The 21,587-nt window shown below is 34.8% G+C and overlaps 1 protein-coding gene across 3 annotated transcripts in view; it reads left to right on the forward strand.

Annotated features, from left to right (window-relative positions):
- The window catches only part of LOC131806354 (venom dipeptidyl peptidase 4-like), a 372,031-nt gene that overhangs the window by 326,524 nt on the left and 23,920 nt on the right, over nucleotides 1-21,587 (forward strand). Inside the window, exon 2 of one of the 3 annotated variants that reach the window (XM_059130379.1) lies at nucleotides 1,887-2,371. The exons of the other annotated variants lie outside the window; for them this stretch is intronic. Within the exon in view, the coding sequence (XP_058986362.1) occupies nucleotides 2,276-2,371 (96 nt within the window). The 5' untranslated portion in view covers nucleotides 1,887-2,275. The remainder of the gene's footprint in view (nucleotides 1-1,886; nucleotides 2,372-21,587) is intronic. 3 annotated transcript variants of the gene reach the window in all.

Consider the following 21,587-nt stretch of genomic DNA (forward strand, 5'->3'; position numbering starts at 1 on the left):
GACAATGTTTGGCAGACGCCATAATGACTGGCGATGATGAACGCAACTCATGTGTGAGTGTGTGTGTGGGAGTGTGTCTTTAGGCTATCACTTACTCTCCCATGAAATTAGTATAATAATCAAAATCTATAGTTTTGTAAATGTATAAAAGTGATACCTAAACTGTTATATTTTAAAAAATTCTGGGTATTAAAATTTTTTAAATTTTTTATCATTTGTGGAACTTATGATGAGAGCAAATTATAAAAATTTTCCTAAAATTTTAAAACTGACTTGAATTCCCATCATTTTGGAAGGCAGAATATGCTCAAAATGTTATGCCACTTCATACAAGTTATATAAATTCCAAAAACCGAGAATTTTTCAAATGTTATATAAACTGTTATACTTTTCAAACACACCCAAAAATTATAAATTTCTTTAATTGAAACAATGAAGAAAGTAGTTCTCATAAATATATGATTGTATAGCAGTTAGAAAAAAATAATTTCCTTTGTATAACAGTTATTTTAAACGATAATGGAGACTAAGTCAAGTCGTAAATAGTTTTGTTAGTTTCTTTTGTTAAATTTTCCGAATGAGAACATTTTTTGACTGGTAGCCCAGTTATTGGTGCTGTATAACAGTTATGCCAAACTGTTATACTCCTCTGAAAATGCATAAGAATGCTTAATTTGCTTAAATATAGCTATCCTGTTGAGTTGGGAGTTAAATATTATAGTATAACAGTTTTTGTTAACTGTTATACAACTAAAAAAAAAGCTAAAAAATCAAAAAAGAAAATAAATTGTTTTACTTTGGCGCAAAATAAATAGAAAATATGTATATTCCACCATTTCTGGTTTCACTATTTAGGACTATTTAAGAATTTTCTAATTTTAATTGTATAACAGTTATTTTTAACCATAAAACGGACTAAATCAAGTTGTAAATAATTGTAAATAGTTTGGATAAATATTTATTTGATACATTTTTCAAATAAGAACACTCTTGCAATTGTAGAACGATTGAAAATTCATATAAATTTCATTGTATAACAGCTTTTGTTAACTGTTATACAACTAAAAATAGTTAAAAAACAAATCCAAAACATATATATTTTTTATTACTTTGACTCAAAAATAAATAGAAAATATGTATATACCGCTATTTCAGGTCTCATTAGTAATGACTGCCTAGGAACGTTCTAATTTTAGTTGTATGACAGTTATTTGGGACAGTAATACGCACTTAATCACGCAGTGAAGTGGTTTGTTAAACCTTATTTTGTTATATTTTCCAAAAAATAACATTTTTGCAGTTGTAGAACAGTTTTTCGTGCTGTATAACAGTTATGCCAAACTGTTATACACGTATGAAAATGCATAATAATGCTTACTTTTCTTAGATATAGTTATCTTGTTGAGTTAAGAGTTAAATTTCGTAGTATAACAGTTTTTATTAACTGTTATACAGGTATAATAAAATCTAAAAAATATATTATTAAAAAAATAACATTTTTGCAGTTTTAGAACAGTTTTTCGTGCTGTATAACAGTTATGCCAAACTGTTATACTCCTATGAAAATGCATAATAATTCTTACTTTTCTTAGATATAGCTATCTTGTTGAGTCAAGAGTTAAATTTCGTAGTATAACAGTTTTTGTTAACTGTTATACAAGTATAAAAAAATCTAAAAAAAATCCCAAAAAATATATTTTTAAATGGAACAGCAGCGAAACAAATGAAACTTGTGTGGAATAAAATAAAATCAATAAAAAACCAAGAAAATTGCTACAGAAAACGAAATCGCCCGCCCAATAAACTTCGACTTGAAACCAAACTCCTCGAAAAAAAAATAAACAAAAAGTGAAAATATTTTTTTCTTCTTCTTCAAATAATTACAGGATAAGTTTTTTCTGCTTTACCTTATGGTTTTGTACCGAAACAAAACAAACAAACTTCACTCACATTGAGTGAGATTGCATGTCAAAAATAAAAAACGGAAACTGTAAAAAAATTCTACAGTGGAAAAGTTTTACCAAAACCAACCTCAATATCCCCGTTTTTTTTCTTTGGCCAAAAGTCTTCCTGGAATCCAATCCCCCTCAAATAAGGGGAAAATAACTGCCTACCTGCCTGCCGGCCCGCCCGCCTGCCAACAACCAAGCATATCCTGTAGTTTAAGAAACAATATCCCAGGTTGTTTTTTTTTTTTTTTTGGTTCTCTTCTCCTCTTCTTCTACAAGAAAATTAAAATCAAAATAACAATAAGAACATAGTACCAACAACCAACATGACTTCCAATGATCCAGCGAATAACATAGAACTGGGCAAGGTGCCAGCTCCAGCGAATGATGGGGCGGCGGCAGCAGAAGGAGCCCAACCAGAGGTAAGTTGTAAAAGTTCCCTGTGACGTTACAAAAATAAGTTTTTGATTTTTCATTTTTTTTTTTTTTTTTTGAAACTTGCCTGTTTCCTTTTTTCGTCTTTTCGATTTCTGGTATTTCATTTTCTTTATTTGCTAGTTTGTTTGTTTTTTCTTCTTCTTCCCTATTGTCATTTGTCAAACTTCCGGCATGTTTATTTTTGTAATTAGAAATAGTTTGCAATGCCCGAAAATACCGCATAGAATTGTTGCACCTTAAGTAGATTTAGTATTGAGTTCAATAGCCTGATATTCAGAGAAGTCCTTATTTCCCACATCCTGGATATACATAAGGATTATTTAATTTTTTCCTAGATTTTTATGAGAAGACTTTTCCTTTTATAAGGAGGTAGAGTAGGTTTCAACAAGAAGACTAAATGGTATTATATGTGAAAAAAAAATTTATAAAATCGACTGTTAAATGAATTTAAAAAATATATATTTTTAAAAAATTAAGTTTTCAAATATTTTGAAAGAAAAAAAATCAATATCTTCAGGCAATGAATAAAAGCATTTTTACAAAAATATTAAAAATAGTTTTAAAATTATTTTTTTTAAATCAATATTCCAACGAATTAAAAAAAAATAATTTTTAAAAAAATTCACGGTTCAATGCCTTTTCAAATATTTTGAAAAATAAAAAATATCTTCAAAGAAATTAATAAAAATTAAGCTTAAAAAAATCACGTTTATATAAATTTGTCTTCAAAAAAATAATAAAAATCATGCCTAAAAAAATAAAAATAATTTTAAAGAATTTTTTTGTAACATCCATAAAATAAAAATTCACGGTCATATAAATTTTCATGCATTAAAAAAATTTTTTTCAAAATAATGGTTAAAATCATGCTTAAAAAAATTAAAAATAATATTTTTAAAAATATTTTTTAAAAAAATTCACAGTTCAATATTTTTTCAAATATTTCGAAAAATAAAAAATATCTTCAAAGATATTAATAAAAATTACGCTTAAAAAAATTAAAAATAATTTTAAAAAAATGTAATGAATTAAAAAAAATATCTTTAAAAAATTCACGTTTATATAAATTTGTCTTCAAAAAAAATAATAAAAATCATGCCTAAAAAAATAAAAATAATTTTCAAGAATTGTTTTGTAACATCCATAAAATAAAAATTCACGGTCATATAAATTAAAAAAAAACAAAAAGAAGACTTTGTTTTTTTTAAATGTATGAAAATTTATATGACCGTGAATTTTTATTTTATGGATGTTTAAAAAAATTCTTTAACATTATTTTTAATTTTTTAGGCATGAGACAAATTTATATAAATGTGAATTTTTAAAGATATTTTTTTTAATTCGTTAAATTTTTTTAAATTATTTTTAAAATTTTTAAGCTTAATTTTTATTAATTTCTTTGAAGATATTTTTTATTTTTCAAAATATTTGAACAAATATTGAACCGTGAATTTTTTAAAAAATATGATTTTTATTTTTTTAATTCATTTGACTATGGATATTCAAAAAAAAATAATTTAAATATTATTTTTAATTTTTTAAGCATGATTTTTACTATTTTTTTAAATGTTTGAAAATTTATATGGTCGTGAATTTTTTTTTATGGATGTTAAAAAAAAAATTTCTTTAAAATTATTTTTATTTTTTTAGGCACGATTTTTATTATTTTTTTGAAGACAAGTTTATATAAACGTGAATTTTTTAAAAATATATTTTTAATTCATTAAATTTTTTTTTAATTATTTTTAATTTTTTTATGCATAATTTTTATTAATTTCCAAAAAAACCAAAAATCATGCTTAAAAATAATATTTTTAAAAATATATATTTTTTAAATATTATTAGAATTTAAAAAAAAATCACGGTCCTATAACTTTTCAAATATTTTGAAAAAAATATCTTCAAAAATTTTATAAAAATCAATCTTAAAAAAAATGAAAAATAATGTGTGAAATTTGAAAAGAATCTGCCGCTTATTTCGCATTTTATAAAAATATAATTATTTAAAATTTTGAACTTTTGTGTGGGAGGTACCACAGGGAGTAGACCTACATCCACTATCTTCAAAATAGATCTTGTGTTAGAAAAAATATTGTTATTTTGGAAAGAATTGAAGAGAATCGGATGCTCATTTGGCCTTTTAGGGGAGTTATAATTATTCAAAATTTTGGCCCTTGATGGAGTGGGCAGATATTGTCGATTTTTCCCACCTACCCTAGCTCTGATATAAATCTGAGGATTTACAAAAGGTTGAATAAACTTAGATTAACCTTTTTTGTCCTACGAGGTAAATTATTTGTTGTGAAAATCCAGACCATTTGTTGTGGGTGGGTACCAAAAGAAGTGGAGCGATATTCCCCATCTCCTAATTCGATCTAAGTTTGATAATAATCAAATATCACGATGTTCAAAGTTTGAACCAAATCGGATACATCGCTTAATTGACTCCAAATGTCCTAAAGTAGATTTGGTCCAAAGAGACTAGGCTCCAAAACTGTTATTACGATGAGGCAGGTTTTGACCGTATCATATGTAGCCAAATGACGGAGTGGGGTATACATATCTGAATTGTCTGATGGCCCTGAGATTTTTTTTAATTCTACTTTTTATACCCTCCACTATACTATGGAGGGTATATTAGCTTTGTCATTCCGTTTGTAACTCCTTGAAATACTCATGTCAGACCCAACAAAGTATAAAGTATATTCTTGATCAGCGTAAAATTCTAAGTCGGTTTAGCGATGTCCGTCTGTCTCTCCGTCTGTCTCTCTGTCCGTCTATCGGTCTGTTGTAATCACGCTATCTTTCGAACGAATTAAGATAAAAGGCTAAAATTTTGCACACATGTTTATTTTGCCAGTAGGCGTAAATGGGCCATGTAGGTCCACGTTTTCATATAGCCCCCATATAACCGTACCTCCCGATATTCGGTATTTTGATGATTTTAGCGACATTATTCACCGGAATTGTTTCAAATTTAGTATTTGAAGTTCGTAATGGATGCTACATCCTGCGACAGAAAATTGTCTGTGCAGGTCCACGTCTTCGTATAGCCCCATATAACAGCACCTCCCGATATTCGTTTTTTTTTTAATGATTTTAGCGACATTATTCACCGGAATTGTTTCAAATTTGGTATTAGAAATTCGAAATGGATACTACAGCCTATGACAGAAAATTGTCTGTGCAGGTCCACGTCTTCGTATAGGCCCCATATATCAGTACCTCCCAATATTCAGTATTTTGATGATTTTAGCGTCATTATTCACCGGAGTTGTTTCAAATTAAGCATTTAGAGTTCGTAATGGGTTCTACAGTCTGTGACAGAAAATTGTCTATGCAGGTCCACGTCTTCGTATAGGCCCCATATAACGGCACCTCCCTATAATCGGTATTTTGATGATTTTAGCGACATTATTCACCGGAATTGTTTTAAATTTGGTATTTGAAGTTCGTAATGGGAACTACAGTCTGTGACACAAAATTGTCTGTGCAGATCCACGTCTTGGTATTGCCCCTCCTATAACGGTACCTCCCTATATTCGCTATTTTGATGATTTTAGCGTCACTTTTCACCGGAGTGGTTTGAAATGAAGTATTTAGAGTTCGTAATGGATACTACAGCCTATGACAGAAAATTGTCTATGCAGGTCCAGGTCTTTGTATAGGCCCCATATATCAGTACCTCCCTATATTCGGTATTTTGTCGATTTTAGGTACAATACTCACCGAAATTGTATGAGATGTCGTATTTGAAGTTCGTAATGGATTCTACAGCCTATGACAGAGAATTGTCTGTGCAGGTCCAGGTCTTCGTATAGCCCCCATATATAAGTACCTCCCTATTTCTGGTATTTTGATGATTTTAGCGTCATTATTAACCGGAATTGTTTCAAATTTGGTATTTGAAGTTCGAAGTTCGTACTACAGCCTATGACAGAAAATTGTCTATGCAGGTCCAGGTCTTCGTATAGGCCCCATATAACGGTACCTCCCAATATTCAGTATTTTGATGATTATAGTGACATTATTTACCGGAATTGTTTCAAATTTGGTATTTGAAGTTCGTAACGGGAACTATAGTCTGTGACAGAAAATTGTCTATGCAGCTCCAGGTATTCGTATAGCCCCCATATATCAGTACCTCCTTATATTCGGTATTTTGATGATTTTAGCTACATTATTCACCGGAATTATTTCAAATTTCGTCTCTAGAGTTCGTAATGAGAACTACAGCCTATGACAGAAAATTGTCTATGCAGGTCCAGGTCTTCGTATAGGCCCCATATAACGGTACCTCCCTCTATATTCGGTATTTTGATGATTTTAGCGAAATTATTTACCGGAACTATTTCAAATTTGGTATTTGATGTTCACAATGGATACTACAGCCTAGGACAGAAAATTGTCTGTGCAGGTCCAGGTCTTCGTATAGGCCCCATATATCAGTACCTCCCTATATTCGGTATTTTGATGAGTTTAGTGACATTATTCACCGGAATTGTTTCAAATTTGGTATTTGGTGGGAGAATATTCACAGTAGTACCAATTTTAATCTTCCAAGGATGTTGTAAAAATGTAATGGATCCTTCCACCTTTGTTATGTGAAATTTTTTCTACCTCCCTTTATTGGAGATTACTTATTGGCTCTATTTTCTACTCCCCATTCTTTCTCCTCTATATAGTAGACTTTCTGCATCAATACAAAAATCTTCTCAAACCTCCCCCCCTTCCCCTAGAGTCCGATTAATTACCAATCCTTCAACAAATAACAAAATCAATGTTTGCTCCAAACCTGCATTAACCTTTTATCACAAAGAGAGAGAGAGAGGGAGAGCGAGAAACCAAATAGAAGCAAATATAAATAAATAAAAATACAAAAACAAAACACAAAATCCTTTGTTTAAATATTCAACATCTTTTGTTAATTACGAAGCAAATATGACCATCATAGAGGCCAAGCTGGCAGCCATCATGCCCGACTTTGACTTGGCCAACAAATATCAAATGCCACGGAATTAGTTCATTGAGGAGAGGGGGGATAGTGGAAAAATCCAAAATGTATTGCCTCAAGAAACATCCTTCGTTGGAGTTTAGCTCCACAACTCAAAGAGCAGTCCGACCGACCGACTACAAACAGCGTTCAGAGAGATAGAGAAAAATAATTGCTCTAAAAAGGATACGGACGTGTGAATTCGAATGTTGGCATGGAATGAAAAAAAAAGCCAGGCAACCAAATGGTGGTCCGCATATATGACCATCATCGTCAAGGCAAATATCATCATCTCAAGTCTTTTGCACTAATGAGGAACAAATAATGAAAAATAGCAAAGAAAGAGAGAATCTGACAAAAAAAATATTTTTTACACATATGAGGGAAGTGAGCAGCAAAAGGGCCGAGGGGAGAGAGGAGAGAGGGGCCGAATATTGCTCACAAATATTGCCAAATTAGAGCATATTGAGGTTACTGGCTGTGCCGTCTTAGATATTGGCACAAAACCAATATTATGGCCACAAGTAAAGAACAAAAATAAAAAGGGCTAACAAATGTGCTGGGCTGGCTTGTGGGTTCTATGGCATTCGGCAACTCTTTAATGTTGCGGATGAAGATTTTTCTTTTTGGAGGGAAAACATTTTTCTTTTTTTAACTTTAATATATCCAGAGGTTTTGGAAATTTTCAAAAAATAAAATCCTTAAAAATACCGAATAGTAAGTTGAAAAAATTGACTCAGATGTGTATTATGTCTGCAGGACTTTTGGTATTGAAAATGGGCCATGTAGGTAAACGTCTTCGTATAGCCTCCATATAACGGTACATCCTGATATTCAGTATTTTGGTGATTTAAGCGACACTCTTCACCGGAATTGTTTCAAATTTGGAATTTGAAGTTCGTAACGGATACTACAGCCTATGATAGAAAATGACCCATGTAGGTCCACGTCTTCGTATAGCCCCCATATAACGGTACCTCCCTATATTCGGTATTTTCACGATTTTTGCGACATTATTCACCGGAATTGTTTCAAATTTGGTATTTGAAGTTCGTAATGGATACTACAGCATAAGACAAAAAATTGTCTATGCAGATCCAGGTCTTCGTATAGCCCCCATATAACAGTACCTCCCTATATTCGGTATTTTGATGATTTTAGCGACATTATTCACCGGAATTGTTTCAAAATTGGTATTTAAAGCTCGTAATGGATACTACAGCAAAAGACAGAACATGGGTCATGTAGGTCCACGTCTTCGTATAGCCCCCATATAACGGTATACCCCAATATTCCGTATTTTGATGATTTTAAAGACAATATTTACCGCAATTGTTTCAAATTTGGTATTTGAAGTTCGTAATGGATACTACAGCATAAGACAGAAAATGGGTCATGTAGGTTCATGTCTTCGTATAGCCCCCACATAACGGTACGGTAAGCCATGTAGGTTCAGGTCTTCATATAGGCCCCATATAACGGCACCTCCCGATATTCGGTATTTTGGTGATTTAAGCGACACTCTTCACCGGAATTGTTTCAAATTTGGTATTTGAAGTTCGTAATGGATACTACAGCCTAAGACAGAAAATTGTCTTTGCAGGTCCACGTCTTCGTATAGCGCCCCATATAACGGCAGCTCCCAATATTCGGTATTTTGATGATTTTAGCTACAATATTCACCGGAATTATTTCAAATTTGGTATTTAAAGTTCGAAATGGATACTACATCTTAAAACAGAAAATTGTCTGTGCAGGTCCACGTCTTCGTGTAGCCCCCATATAACTGTACCCCCCGGTATTCGGTATTTTATTGATTTTAGCGACACTCTTCACCGGAATTGTTTCAAAATTGGTATTTGGTATATTGGTTCGAAATGGATACTACAGCCTATGACAGAAAATGAACCATGTAGGTCCATGTCTTCGTATAGCCCCCATATAACGGTACCCCCGATATTCGGTATTTTGATAATTTTTACGACATTATTCACCGGAATTGTTTCAAATTACGAATTTAGAGTTCGTAATGGGACCTAAAGTCTGTGACAGAAAATTGTCTATGCAGGTCCAGGTCTTCGTATAGGCCCCATATATCAGTACCTCCCAATATTCGGTATTTTGATGATTTTAGCGGCATTATTCAGCGGAAGTGTTTCAAATTTGGTATTTGAAGTTCGTAATGGATACTACAGCAAAATACAGAAAATGGGTCATGTAGGTCCACGTCTTCGTATAGCTCCCATATAACGGTATCCCCCGATATTCGGTATTTTGATGATTTTAGCGACATTATTCTCCGGAATTGTTTCAATTTTGGTATTTAAAATTCGTAATGGATACTACAGCATAAGACAGAAAATTGTCTATGTAGGTCCACGTCTTCGTATAGCCCCCATATAACGGTATCCCCCGATATTCGGTATTTTAATGATTTTAGCGCCATTATCTACCGGAATTGTTTCAAATTTGGTATTTAAAGTTCGTAATGGGAAATACAATCTGTGCCAGAAAATTGTCTATGCAGGTCCAGGTCTTCGTATAGCCCCCTTATGCCAGTTCCTCCCTATATTCGGTATTTTGATGATTTTAGCAACATTATTCACCGGAATTATTTCAAATTTCGTATTTGAAGTTCGCAATGGATGCTACAGCCTGTGACAGAAAATTGTCTATGCTGGTCCAGGTCTTCGTATAGATCCGATATAACGGTACCTCCCTATATTCGGTATTTTGATGATTTTAGCGACAGTATTAACCGGAATTGTTTTAAATTTGGTGTTTGAAGTTTGTAATGAATACTACAGCCTAAGACGGAAAACTGTCTATGCAGGTCCAGGTCTTCGTATAGCCCCCTTATGCCAGTTCCTCCCTATATTCGGTATTTTGATGATTTTAGCAACATTATTCACCGGAATTGTTTCAAATTTGGTATTCGAAGTTCCTAATGGATGCTACAGTCTGTGACAGAAAATTGTCTATGCTGGTCCAGGTCTTAGCACAGCTCCGATATAACGGTACCTCCCTATATACGATATTTTGATGATATAACGGCTATATTCGGTATTTTTAAAATTTTAATAGCATTTTTTAAGGATTTTATTTTTTGAAAATGTCCAAATTCGTTCCAAATGGTGGAGGGTATTCCAAGTTCGGCCCGGCCGAACTTACTGTTTTTTAACTTGTTTATCAATATAGAAGTTATTTTTTTTTCAAAATTATTTTTTTTAAATTTCAATATTTCCATCCAACTTCCTAAAAACCTTCTTTGAAGATATTCTCGACATTGCACCACAAACACAACAACAATTCATTATTTAATTTGGTGTGATGAAATTGTTTATTTTCTATTTACACACGTCCCATTGCGTCCTGTGATTTGAATCCTTGAATACTTATTATGGCATTTGTGTAATGGGATTTAGGTTAAACAATTTTATCACTCATGCCAATTCGAGAAAAATCATGCTCCTTCCGAAGCATGCCGACTGACTACAAACAAATCAACTTCGAAGAAAATAGACTGGCTAAAGGCAAATGAATGCCAAAGAAGTCCTTAAATAAATCCTAAAGTAAAGAAAATGAAGAAAAACTGAATTTAAGCTATGCTAATGGACCATGGAGCGACACAAAAATAAACACAAAGGAGGCGAAGAAGAAGGAGAAAAAGAAAACAGAAAACAAAAAGTCTACTAAATTGGAATACAAAATAAACAATCATAACAATAAACCATTAGAATGGTAGAGGCAGAGGCAGGGTAACCAAAAACAAGTTAAAAAAACAGTAAGTTCGGCCGGGCCGAACTTTGAATACCCTCTACCACCATTTTGAAGGAATTTGGAAATTTTAAAAAAATAAAATCCTTAAAAAATTCTGTAAAAATTTTAAAAATACCGAATATAGCCGTTATTGGTTGGGGTCTATGCGACGTGGACCTACATAGGCATTGTTTGTCATAAGCCATTACCATATTCAAATTTGGAACTTCAAATAAAAGGTGAAGAATGTAGCTAAAATCATCAAAATATCGTATATTGGGAGGTACCGTTATATCGAAGCTGTGCGAAGACCTGGACCAGCAGAGACAATTTTCTGTCACAGACTGTAGTTCCCATTACGAACTTTAAACACTAATTTTAAAAATAAAATTCTGGTGAATAATGTCGCTGAAATCATCAAAATACCGAATATAGGTAGGTACTGATATATGGGGCCTATACGAACCCCTGGACCTGCACAGACAATTTTCTGTCTTAGGCTGTAGTATCCATTACGAACTTCAAATACCAAATTTGAAACAATTCCTTTGAATAATGACGTTAAAATCTTCAAAATCCCAAATATAGGGAGGTACTGTTATATGGGGGCTATACGAAGACGTGGACCTGCATACACAATTTTCTGTCTTAGGCTGTAACATTCATTTGGAATTTCAAATACCACATTTGAAACAATTCCGGTGAATAATGTCGCTAAAATCATCAAAATACCGAATATCGGGATGTACCGCTATACGGGGCCTATACGAAGACCTGGAGCTGCATTGACAATTTTCTGTCATAGGCTGTAGCATCCATTACGAACTTCAAATACCAAATTTGAAACCATTCCGGTGAATAATGTCGGTAAAATCATCAAAATACCGAATATTGGGAGCTACCGTTATATGGGGGCTATACGAAGACGTGGACCTGCACAGACAATTTTCTGTCCTAAACTGTAGTACCCATTACGAACTTTAAATACCAAATTTGAAACAATTCCGGTGAATAATGTCGCTAAAATCATCAAAATACCGAATATTGGGAGGTACCTTTATAGGGGGGCTATATGAAGACCTGGACCTGCCTAGACAATTTTCTGTCTTAGGCTGTAGTATCCATTATGAACTTCAAATACCAAATTTGAAACAATTCCGGTGAATAATGACGCTACAATCATCAAAATACCGAATATAGGGAGGTACCGTCATATGGGGCCTATACGAAGACGTGGACCTGCACAGACAATTTTCTGTCTCAGGCTGTAATATCCATTACGAACTCTAAATACGTAATTTGAAACTATTCCGGTGAATAGTGACGCTAAAATCATCAAAATACCGAATATTGGGAGGTACCGTTATATGGGGGCTATACGAAGACGAGGACCTGCACAGACAATTTTCTGTCCTAGGCTGTAGTATCCATTACGAACTTCAAATACCAATTTTCAAACAATTCCGGTGAAAATTTGAAACAATTCCGGCTAAAATCATTAAAATACCGATTATCAGGAGGTACCGCTATATGGGGGCTATACGAAGACGTGAACCAGCACAGACAATTTTCTGTCTTAGGCTGTAGTATCGACTTAGAATTGTACGCTGATCAAGAATATATATACCTTGTTGGGTCTGACATGAGTATTTCGAGGAGTTACAAACGGAATGACGAAGTTAATATACCCTCCATAGTATGGTGGAGGCTATAAAAACAAACCAAAAAGAACTGTTCTTTCTTCACATCATCCTCGATTGGGGGGGACTCCCACACCACCCCTCCCCCCACTCATCATCACCAGCATTGTTGTTGTTGTTATTGTTGTGGAAATTGAAAATACTTTAAATGTGGAAGTAATTTCCTATTATGACTGGGGATTTTTTTGGAGACTTCCATTGTCCTAGAATATATTTCTTGGAATTGTATTTTTTGTTGTTGTCGGTGTATTTCTGGGAAGTAGTCTATTAAGAATTCGAAACACCAAAATACTACCGTCTAGGAAAATCATATTCAAGGCTATGCCAAAATAAATATTAAAGTGTAAAAGATAAGCACGAGAAGTGCGAATAAACAATCGTAAAAATAAACATTTGAAGAGAAAGAGGAGGGAGGTGGGGGAGGGGGAATTTTCGCAAAAAAAATGAAAAGTTCTGTAAAAGGAGGAGTGCAGTAAAAAAATTGAATATTTAAAATTTTCTAAAAATTTACTGACTGACTTAATGATTCATCAACGTTCAGACGAAACGGCTGAAGGTAGAATCTTGTATTTTTTTTAAATTTTATTGAACGGAAGCAAAAAATGTCGGAAATAGCATCAAATTTTCGAATAAGTTTAGATTTGTTCGAATTTGTCACCTTTGACACAAATTATGGCCTTCAAACGGCCACCGTCACACGCTGCCCGAATATTGCTCTGCAGTATTTTGGCCCATTCCCGGCGAAGCGCTTGCTTGAGGTGATCGACATTTGGATATTTTTTAGTGCCAACCTTGCTTTCCAAAATATTCCAGACACAATAGTCCAACGGGGATTGGTATCCGATAATTTTTTGGTGGCCATTGTGTGCTGGAAATAAGGCGAGGAAGCTCATTGTGTAACCATTCTTGGGTGGCGCGTGCTGAGTGAGGCGATGCGATGCTGGGTCCTGTTGGAATGTCCAAGGTCTGCTGCGGCCAAAATATTTCCATGCCCAAGGCTTTAATACACCTTCCAGAATATTTTCGCGATAATATTCGGCATTTATTTTGATGCCACGGTCGACTAATATGAACGCAGAGCGATCATCGGCTGTTATAGCGGCCCACACCATCACCATGGCCGGCACTTGAGTTCCGGTGGCCAACTGAAGGTGCACATTTTCAGCTGACTTCTTTGGCAAGTGAACACGATCATTTTGTTCCTGTACAAACTGCTGAACAACGAATATTTTCTCATCGGAAACCACCGAACCAAATTCGGCAGTTCACCATTTTCGGCTTGGAAGCAACTCTTTAGCTCTTTTGAGTCTTTTTTCTTTTTGTTGCGGTGTAAGTTCTTGCACTTTTTGGAATTTCAATGGCTTTACCCCGAGGAGCTCATTTTCAATATTTGCCGAATGGGATGGAATATTGCGATATCTTCAGCTTACGAGCAATTTTTCTATTTTCTATTTTCTTTCGGTTGTGGTGTAAGTTCCGGAACTTTTTGGAATTTAAATGGCCTTATCCCGAGCTCATTTTACAATATTTTCCGAATGGAATATTGCAATAGGTTCAGCTCACGAGCCATTTTTCGGCCACTGCGATGCGGGTTTCAAACAAGTCGCTTCTTTACTTGTCGTACCATTTCTGCTGATGTTGTTGTTTTTTTTCATCCACTTACTTGACGTCGTCGGGCTGCGCTACCAGTATCACTGTAACGAGCGATGGTACGAGACACAAAAGATTTATTCAAATTTAAATTCTGGAGTGCTCTAACGATAGCCACTTGTGGTTCTACAGCCAAATATTAAGAAATCACACTATCACGCTTGAATTCCATCACGAATAACTTTTTTTCTGGAAAATTCTCATCAAAATGCTTTTGTACGCTTGTAAACAATATAATCAGCTGTCACTGGAATAATTTTAACAGCTGTCGGACGAGTGGCTTAGAAATAACAGCAGTCTGAAATTGATTGCGGTTTTTTCATCTCATCCTGTAGGTTTGCTTTAACATGTTTCCATTTCGAGTCAAAATCTCCCTTTAAATTGCATTTTTTGGGCATTATGTTGAAGTAAGAATTATTCTAGACCGAATTTCATTGTGGGTTTCGGAATAAATCATATATGTAGATACAATAGTTCCGATGAAAATTACATCCAAATTTAATGTACCAAAAGCTAAAATTATGACTTTGATTTTTTACTGTTTGACTTAACACGTTTCCATTTCGAGTTAAAATCTCCATTTTTTCTTCATTTTTCGGGCAAAGTCTGAAAGTATGAAATATTCTAGATCCAATTTCAATATGAGTCTCAGAATAAACCATGTATGTAGGTCCAATAGTTTTTATGAAAATTACATTCGAAATGTATGTACAAAAAGCCAAATTATATCTTTGCTTTTTTTACTCTTTGATTAAACACCTTTCCAAATTGAGTCAAAATCTCCCTTTATTCTTCATTTTTTGGGCAAAGTCTAAAAGTATGAAATATTTTAGATCGAATTTCAATATGAGTCTCAGAATAAACCATAAATCTAGGTGCAATAGTTTTCATAAAAATTATATTCGAATTGTATGTACAAAAAGTGAAAATTATGACTTTGCTTTTTTTACTCCTTGATTAAACACCTTTCCAATTTGAGTCAAAATCTCCCTTTATTCTTCATTTTTTGGGCAAAGTCTAAAAGTATGAAATATTCTAGATCGAATTTCAATATAAGTCTCAGAATAAACCATAATTCTAGGTGTAATAGTTTTCATGAAAATTACATTCGAAATGTATGCACAAAATATGAAAATTATGTCTTTGCGTTTTTTTTTACTGTTTGATTAAAGACGTTTCAAATCCGAGTCAAAATCTCCATTTATTCTTCATTTTTCGGGCAAAGTGTTAAAGTAAGAATTATTCTAGATCCAATTTCAATGTATGTCTTAGAGTAAACCATATATCTAGGTACAATAGTTTTTTATGAAAATTACATTCGAAATGTATGCCCAAAAAATTAAAATTATGTCTTTGCATTTTTTTCTCTTTGATTAAACACGTTTCAAATCCGAGTCAAAATCTCCCTTTATTCTTCATTTTTCGGACAAAGTGTCAAAATAAGAATTATTCTAGATCGAATTTCATTGTGGGTCTCAGAATAAATCATATATCTAGGTACAATAGTTTTCATAAAAATTACATTCGAAATTTATGTACAAAAAATGAAAATTATTTTTTTTTATTTTTTTTTATTTTTTGATTAAACACCTTTCCAATTTGAGTCAAAATCTCCCTTTATTCTTCATTTTTGGTCAAAGTATTAAAGTATGAAATATTCTACATTGAATTTCATTATGAGTTCCAGAATAAACCATATATCTAGGTACAATTGTGTTTATGAAAATTACATTCGAAATGTATGTCCATAAAATGAAAATTATGTCTTTCCATTTTTTTACTCTTTGATTAAACACGTTTCCAATTTGAGTCAAAATCTCCCTTTATTCTTCATTTTTCGGGAAAAGTGTCAAAGTATGAATTATTCTAAATCAAATTTCATTATGGGTCTCAGACTAAACTATATATCTAGGAACGATAGTTTTTATGAAAATTACCTTCGAAATATATGTCCAAAAAATGAAAATTATGTCTTTGCATCTTTTTACTCTTTAATTAAACACGTTTCCAATCCGAGGCAAAATCTCCCTTTATTCTTCATTTTTTGGGCAAAGTATTAAAGTATGAAATATTGTAGATCGGAAATATTCTTGATTGAATTTCCATGTGATTCTTAGAACACACCATGTATCTAGGTCCAATAGTTTTTATGAAAATTACATTCGAAATTTATGTCCAAAAAAGTGAGAATTATGTCTTTGCATTTTTTTACTCTTTGATTAAACACGTTTCCAATTTGAGTCAAAATCTCCCTTTATTCTTCATTTTTTGGGCATAGTGTCAAAGTACGAATTATTCTAGATCAAATTTCAATGTGGGTCTCAGAATAAACCATATTTCTAGGTACAATAGTTTTCATGAAAATTACATTTGAAATGTATGTACAAAAAATGAAAATTATGTCTTTGTATTTTTTTAACTCTTTGATTAAATACGTTTCAAATCCGAGTCAAAATCTCCCTTTATACTTCATTTTTTGGAAAAAGTGTCAATGTAAGAATTATTCTAGATCGAATTTTATTGAGAGTTTTAGAACAAACCATATATCTAGGTACAATAGTTTTTATGAAAATTACATTCGAAATGTATGTCCAAAAAATGAAAATTATGTCTTTGCATTTTTTACTCTCGGATTAAACACGTTTTCAGTCCGAGTCAAAATCTCCATTTATTCTTAATTTTTTGGGCAAAGTGTCAATGTAAGAATTATTCTAAATCAAATTTTAAGGAGGGTCTCTGAACAAAAGAAATTTGTATACTCAATGTGTAGCATAAAAAAATAGCATACAAAGAATCCAATTTAAAGCCCTTTTCATGGGACCAATTGGTCTTTGGATTTTTAAAAATATTTTTTTCCCAGAACCAAATGGGCTGTTTTTATTTAAATTTCAAAAAACATTTTTCCTAAAACCTGTAGAATCTTAAATTTTTGTTAGCAAATATGCAAGTATAAATTAGAATTTGGATATTTTAAAAATATTTTCCTGGGAAAATAATTTCCGAATTTTTTTTTAATATTTTTAGCACGCTTATTTCTGTTATATTTTTTAGCCTGCTTATGACTGCCAAGTTAGAGATTTTGTGTATTTTTTTTTAATTTGTTAATTTGCACGAAGTACTAATTCACTTCCTCCCTCCCTCAAAAAAAATGAACCATACTCCTCCCACCCCCGTACAAAAAATGCCTGAATATTTGATGAAATTATGATTTCAATTCTGTTTGGCGTTGATAATCTTTACAAATAACTTTTATTTTGATTCCCACCTCTCCCCCCTCCTCTTCTGCATAAATATATATTTTTGTATTTTTTTTATTATCAAATTTATTTGTGTGTGAAATTTCTCCCTTCACCGACCTTCGCCTACACAGTTAAGTCATTTCGATTATGGCCCTAATAAAATCTTGGCCAAATATGGTAAATATTTGAATAACAACAACGGTGGCACAAAAAACCAACAACAACAACATCATCATCAACAACACAATTTGTCTCGTGCCACAACGGCAGGATACTCAACGGCAGGATACTCAAGCAGCCAAGACAGTGGCCGGGACAGCGGTAGAGATAGCAGTGTTCGTGAGATTATGAGCAGCAGCAGTAATCCGAACAATGCCAGCAGTGAGGAGGAAAATAACATCAACAACCACCTGCCGTATCAGGACAATCAGGAGGAGAATTTTGTGGCTGGGAGTGGGAGGAGGAGGAGGATGGGAGGAGGTGGCGTAGAAGAAGATGTTGGTGATGCTGATGATGGTCGTGGTGGTCACATTAGTGCTGGTACTTCATTTGATAGTGATTCAGCCTTAACCGAAGGTAGGCATTGTAATTTGTTTAGTGAGAAACAGGGTTCCCTCTATCACCCGCCTGCCAGCCGGGAGTATCAGAGATCTCTTCATCAGGCTAAACAAATCAGAATTAATTTGTCTAATAGAATGGCCAATGAAGCTGTAGCATCATCAACAACAGCTTTGCATAAGACCTCAATAGCTGCCATCAGTGGTGCGGGTGGTGCTGGTGGTGGAGGAGGTGGGGGAGATGATGGTGGCTTGGGCTACTTTGATAAATCCTCCATGGAGACAAACACATTAGGCTCTGGAAATTCATTACATCATAACCTTTATACGAACGACTCATACGAGAGTCGTTTCGGTAACGACCATCGGCCACTCCAACACCAGCAGTACCCCCATCAACACCATCACCACCCCAACAACAACAGCATGTCGGCCTCATCGACATTCCTCTTGGATGATGGCAGTGAAATGGAAATGGAGAGTGGAAAATCGTATTTGGTGCCATTGGATATACCCACACCACCGCCGCAGCCACACATGCCGCATGTTCGGTCAACACAGCAGCTCCAGCAGCAGCAGTCGTCTGTGTGTCAGTGTGACACAATTGGCAACAATGGCGCGGGTCTTTGCCATCATCAGCAACATTTTCAGCAGGTAAGCCAGCTCAGGCATCAGCATAATGGTACTACGCCAGCCAACAACAACAACAACAGCAGCAACAATGACTTCAAAAACATGGAAACACCATTGGCCAATGGCCTCAGCCATCATCATCCACATCGTCCGCATCACACAAGTGGTCTTCTTAATTATAAATTACATGATCCACAACAGCTGCACCAGTTCACAACTCCGTCTCCGCATCAGCATCATCATCACCAGCACCAGCACCACGACCACCACGCATTGGAAAGTAATTTTGGCCAACATCATCACCATGCCAAATTGGGCTCACAAAAGAGTCTTACAAAATTGCAGCTGCATCAGAAGCAACAACAACTGCAAAATCTCGTCTATCCCCAGCTATCGCCCTGCCATGTCGCCGGTGAGCGTAACTCGTTTCATCGGATGGACGATCTTAAAGGTGGTTATGCGAAGAAGGTAAGAACGCAATGGAAGGGGATTGGGGGGAGGGGGGCAAGGAAATGGAGGGAAGAGAAGGGGATGGGCGAAGAGCAGATGGATGGAAAACTGGGAAAGATGTCAGAAATCTGGGCATACCGCAAGGAGATCTATTGGTCTGTTTTCAAAAGAATTCTCTCACTGTGGCCTCCCCGAAAATAAAACTTCCAGGACATCTTTAAGACAACCTGCAGGGTCTTCATAAAGAAGACCCCAAGGTCCCCTCGAGAGGATCTCTTAGGACATCTTTTGCAAGAATTTTTAGACATTCTATGATAAGACCTCTCGTATCTTCTTTTAAGGAGACCTCTCTCGAATCTGCTATGAGATGAATATGCGGGTCTTCCAAGAAAAGGCCTCTCGTGTCTTCAATGATAAGACCTCTCCGGTTTTTTTTTTTTTGGAAGACTTCTTGGGATTTTCTTTGAAGAGACCACACACGCCTTCTTTAAGAAGACTTCTAGGGTCTTCTTCGGCCAGAAGTCTCACAGGCCTTCTATGACAAGACCCCTCGTATCTTCTTTAAAGGAGACCTATCGGGTCTTTTTTTAATAAGACCACCAGATCTTCTTTAAAGAGACCCACAGGACTTCTTTAAAGAGACTCCCAGGTCTTCTTTAGATAGACCCGCGGTCTCCTCTAAGACAATCTTTCGTGTCTTTTATGAGAAGACTTTTAAGGTGTTTTATATGTGACCCCCGGATTTTTCATGAGAACACCACCCAGGACTTTTTTGGGGATCTCTGGATCTTCCTTGAGAAGACCTCTCTGGTCTTCTGTGAGAAGACATCTCACGTCTATTATGAAAGACTTCTTCTAAGGCTTTTTTTGAGAAAGTCCACAAGTCTTCTTTGAAGGAAATCCTCGGGCCTTCTATAAGAAGACCTCCCGGATCTTCTATGATTTTTTTTTTTTTTGAGAAAAAGCCCAGACTTCTGTGAGAAGACCTCTAAGAGAAGACCTCCCGGTTTTTTTTTTTTTTTTTTTTTGAAGGGAAGTCTCGGTTTTTCTTTAAAGAGACCTCTGAGATTTTATTATTTATTTAGAAGACCTCTCGAGTATTCTTTGCTAAGACCTCTAGGGGTCTTCTTCGGCGAGACCTCTCAGGCCTTCTCTGAGAAGACCTCTCCGACCTCACTGGTCTTTATGGGAAGATCTTTCAGATATTCTTTGAGGGGGCCTCTCAGGTCTTTTATGAAAAGGCCTCTTTGGAATTTTATTTTGAGAAGATCCCTATGGACTTCTATGAGAGAATCGCACTGTTCTTCTAAGAGAACACCACTATGTTTTTTTTTTTTTTTTTTTTTTTTTTGAGGAGATATCTCGGCTTTGCCTTGAACAGATCTATTAGAAGACCTTTGGGTTTATTAGAAGACCTCTTTGGTCTTCTTTTAAACGGAACTCTCATATCCTCTATGAAAAGACCTCATTGGCCTTCTGCGAGAAGACCTCTCGGGTCTTCTACGAGAACACCTCTCGGGTCTTTTTTTGTGAGAGAAGACATTTCACGTCTTCCCTCGGGCTTTTTATACCAATACCTCTTCGGTCTCCTATGAGAAGACCACTTCGTTTTTATTTGTTTGTTTTTGGTAAATATCCCTTGGGTCTTCTATGAGGGGACCTCCTTACAGGAGACGACCTCTCGAACTTTTTTGAGGAAAACTCTCGGGTCTTCTTTGAACAGACTTCTCAGGTTTTCTATTAGAAGACCTCTTGGGTCTTCTGTATGAAACCTCTATGGCCTTCTTTTGGAAGACCTCCAGATTGTTCTGTAAAAATCTGTAGGGCCTGCTATTGAGCAGAACCACTGGTATTTTATGAGAAGAACTTCAGGGTGTTCTGTAAAAAACCTCTAAGGCCTGCTGTTGGAAGACCCCCGGGTCTTATATGAGCGGACCTCTAGGTTTGTTTTGTAGAAAATTTCTATGATCTTCTATTGCAATAGAAGACCCGGGGCTTCTCAGGGGAACACATCCAATGGGTTTCTGTAAGAAACCTCTAAGGCCTTCTGTTGGAAGACCTCCAGGGTGTTTTCTTCTGTAATGCCCTCTATTGAAAGACCCCCGGGTCTTCTGTGGGAAGACCTCCAGGGTCTTCTATGGGAAGATCTCACAGGCCTTCTATGGGAAGATCTCACAGGCCTTCTATAAGAAATTTCTGGTCTTCCATGAGAAGAACCC

This window comes from Musca domestica, unplaced genomic scaffold (assembly GCF_030504385.1).
Source record: "Musca domestica strain aabys unplaced genomic scaffold, Musca_domestica.polishedcontigs.V.1.1 73, whole genome shotgun sequence".
Classification (NCBI taxonomy): domain Eukaryota; kingdom Metazoa; phylum Arthropoda; class Insecta; order Diptera; family Muscidae; genus Musca; species Musca domestica.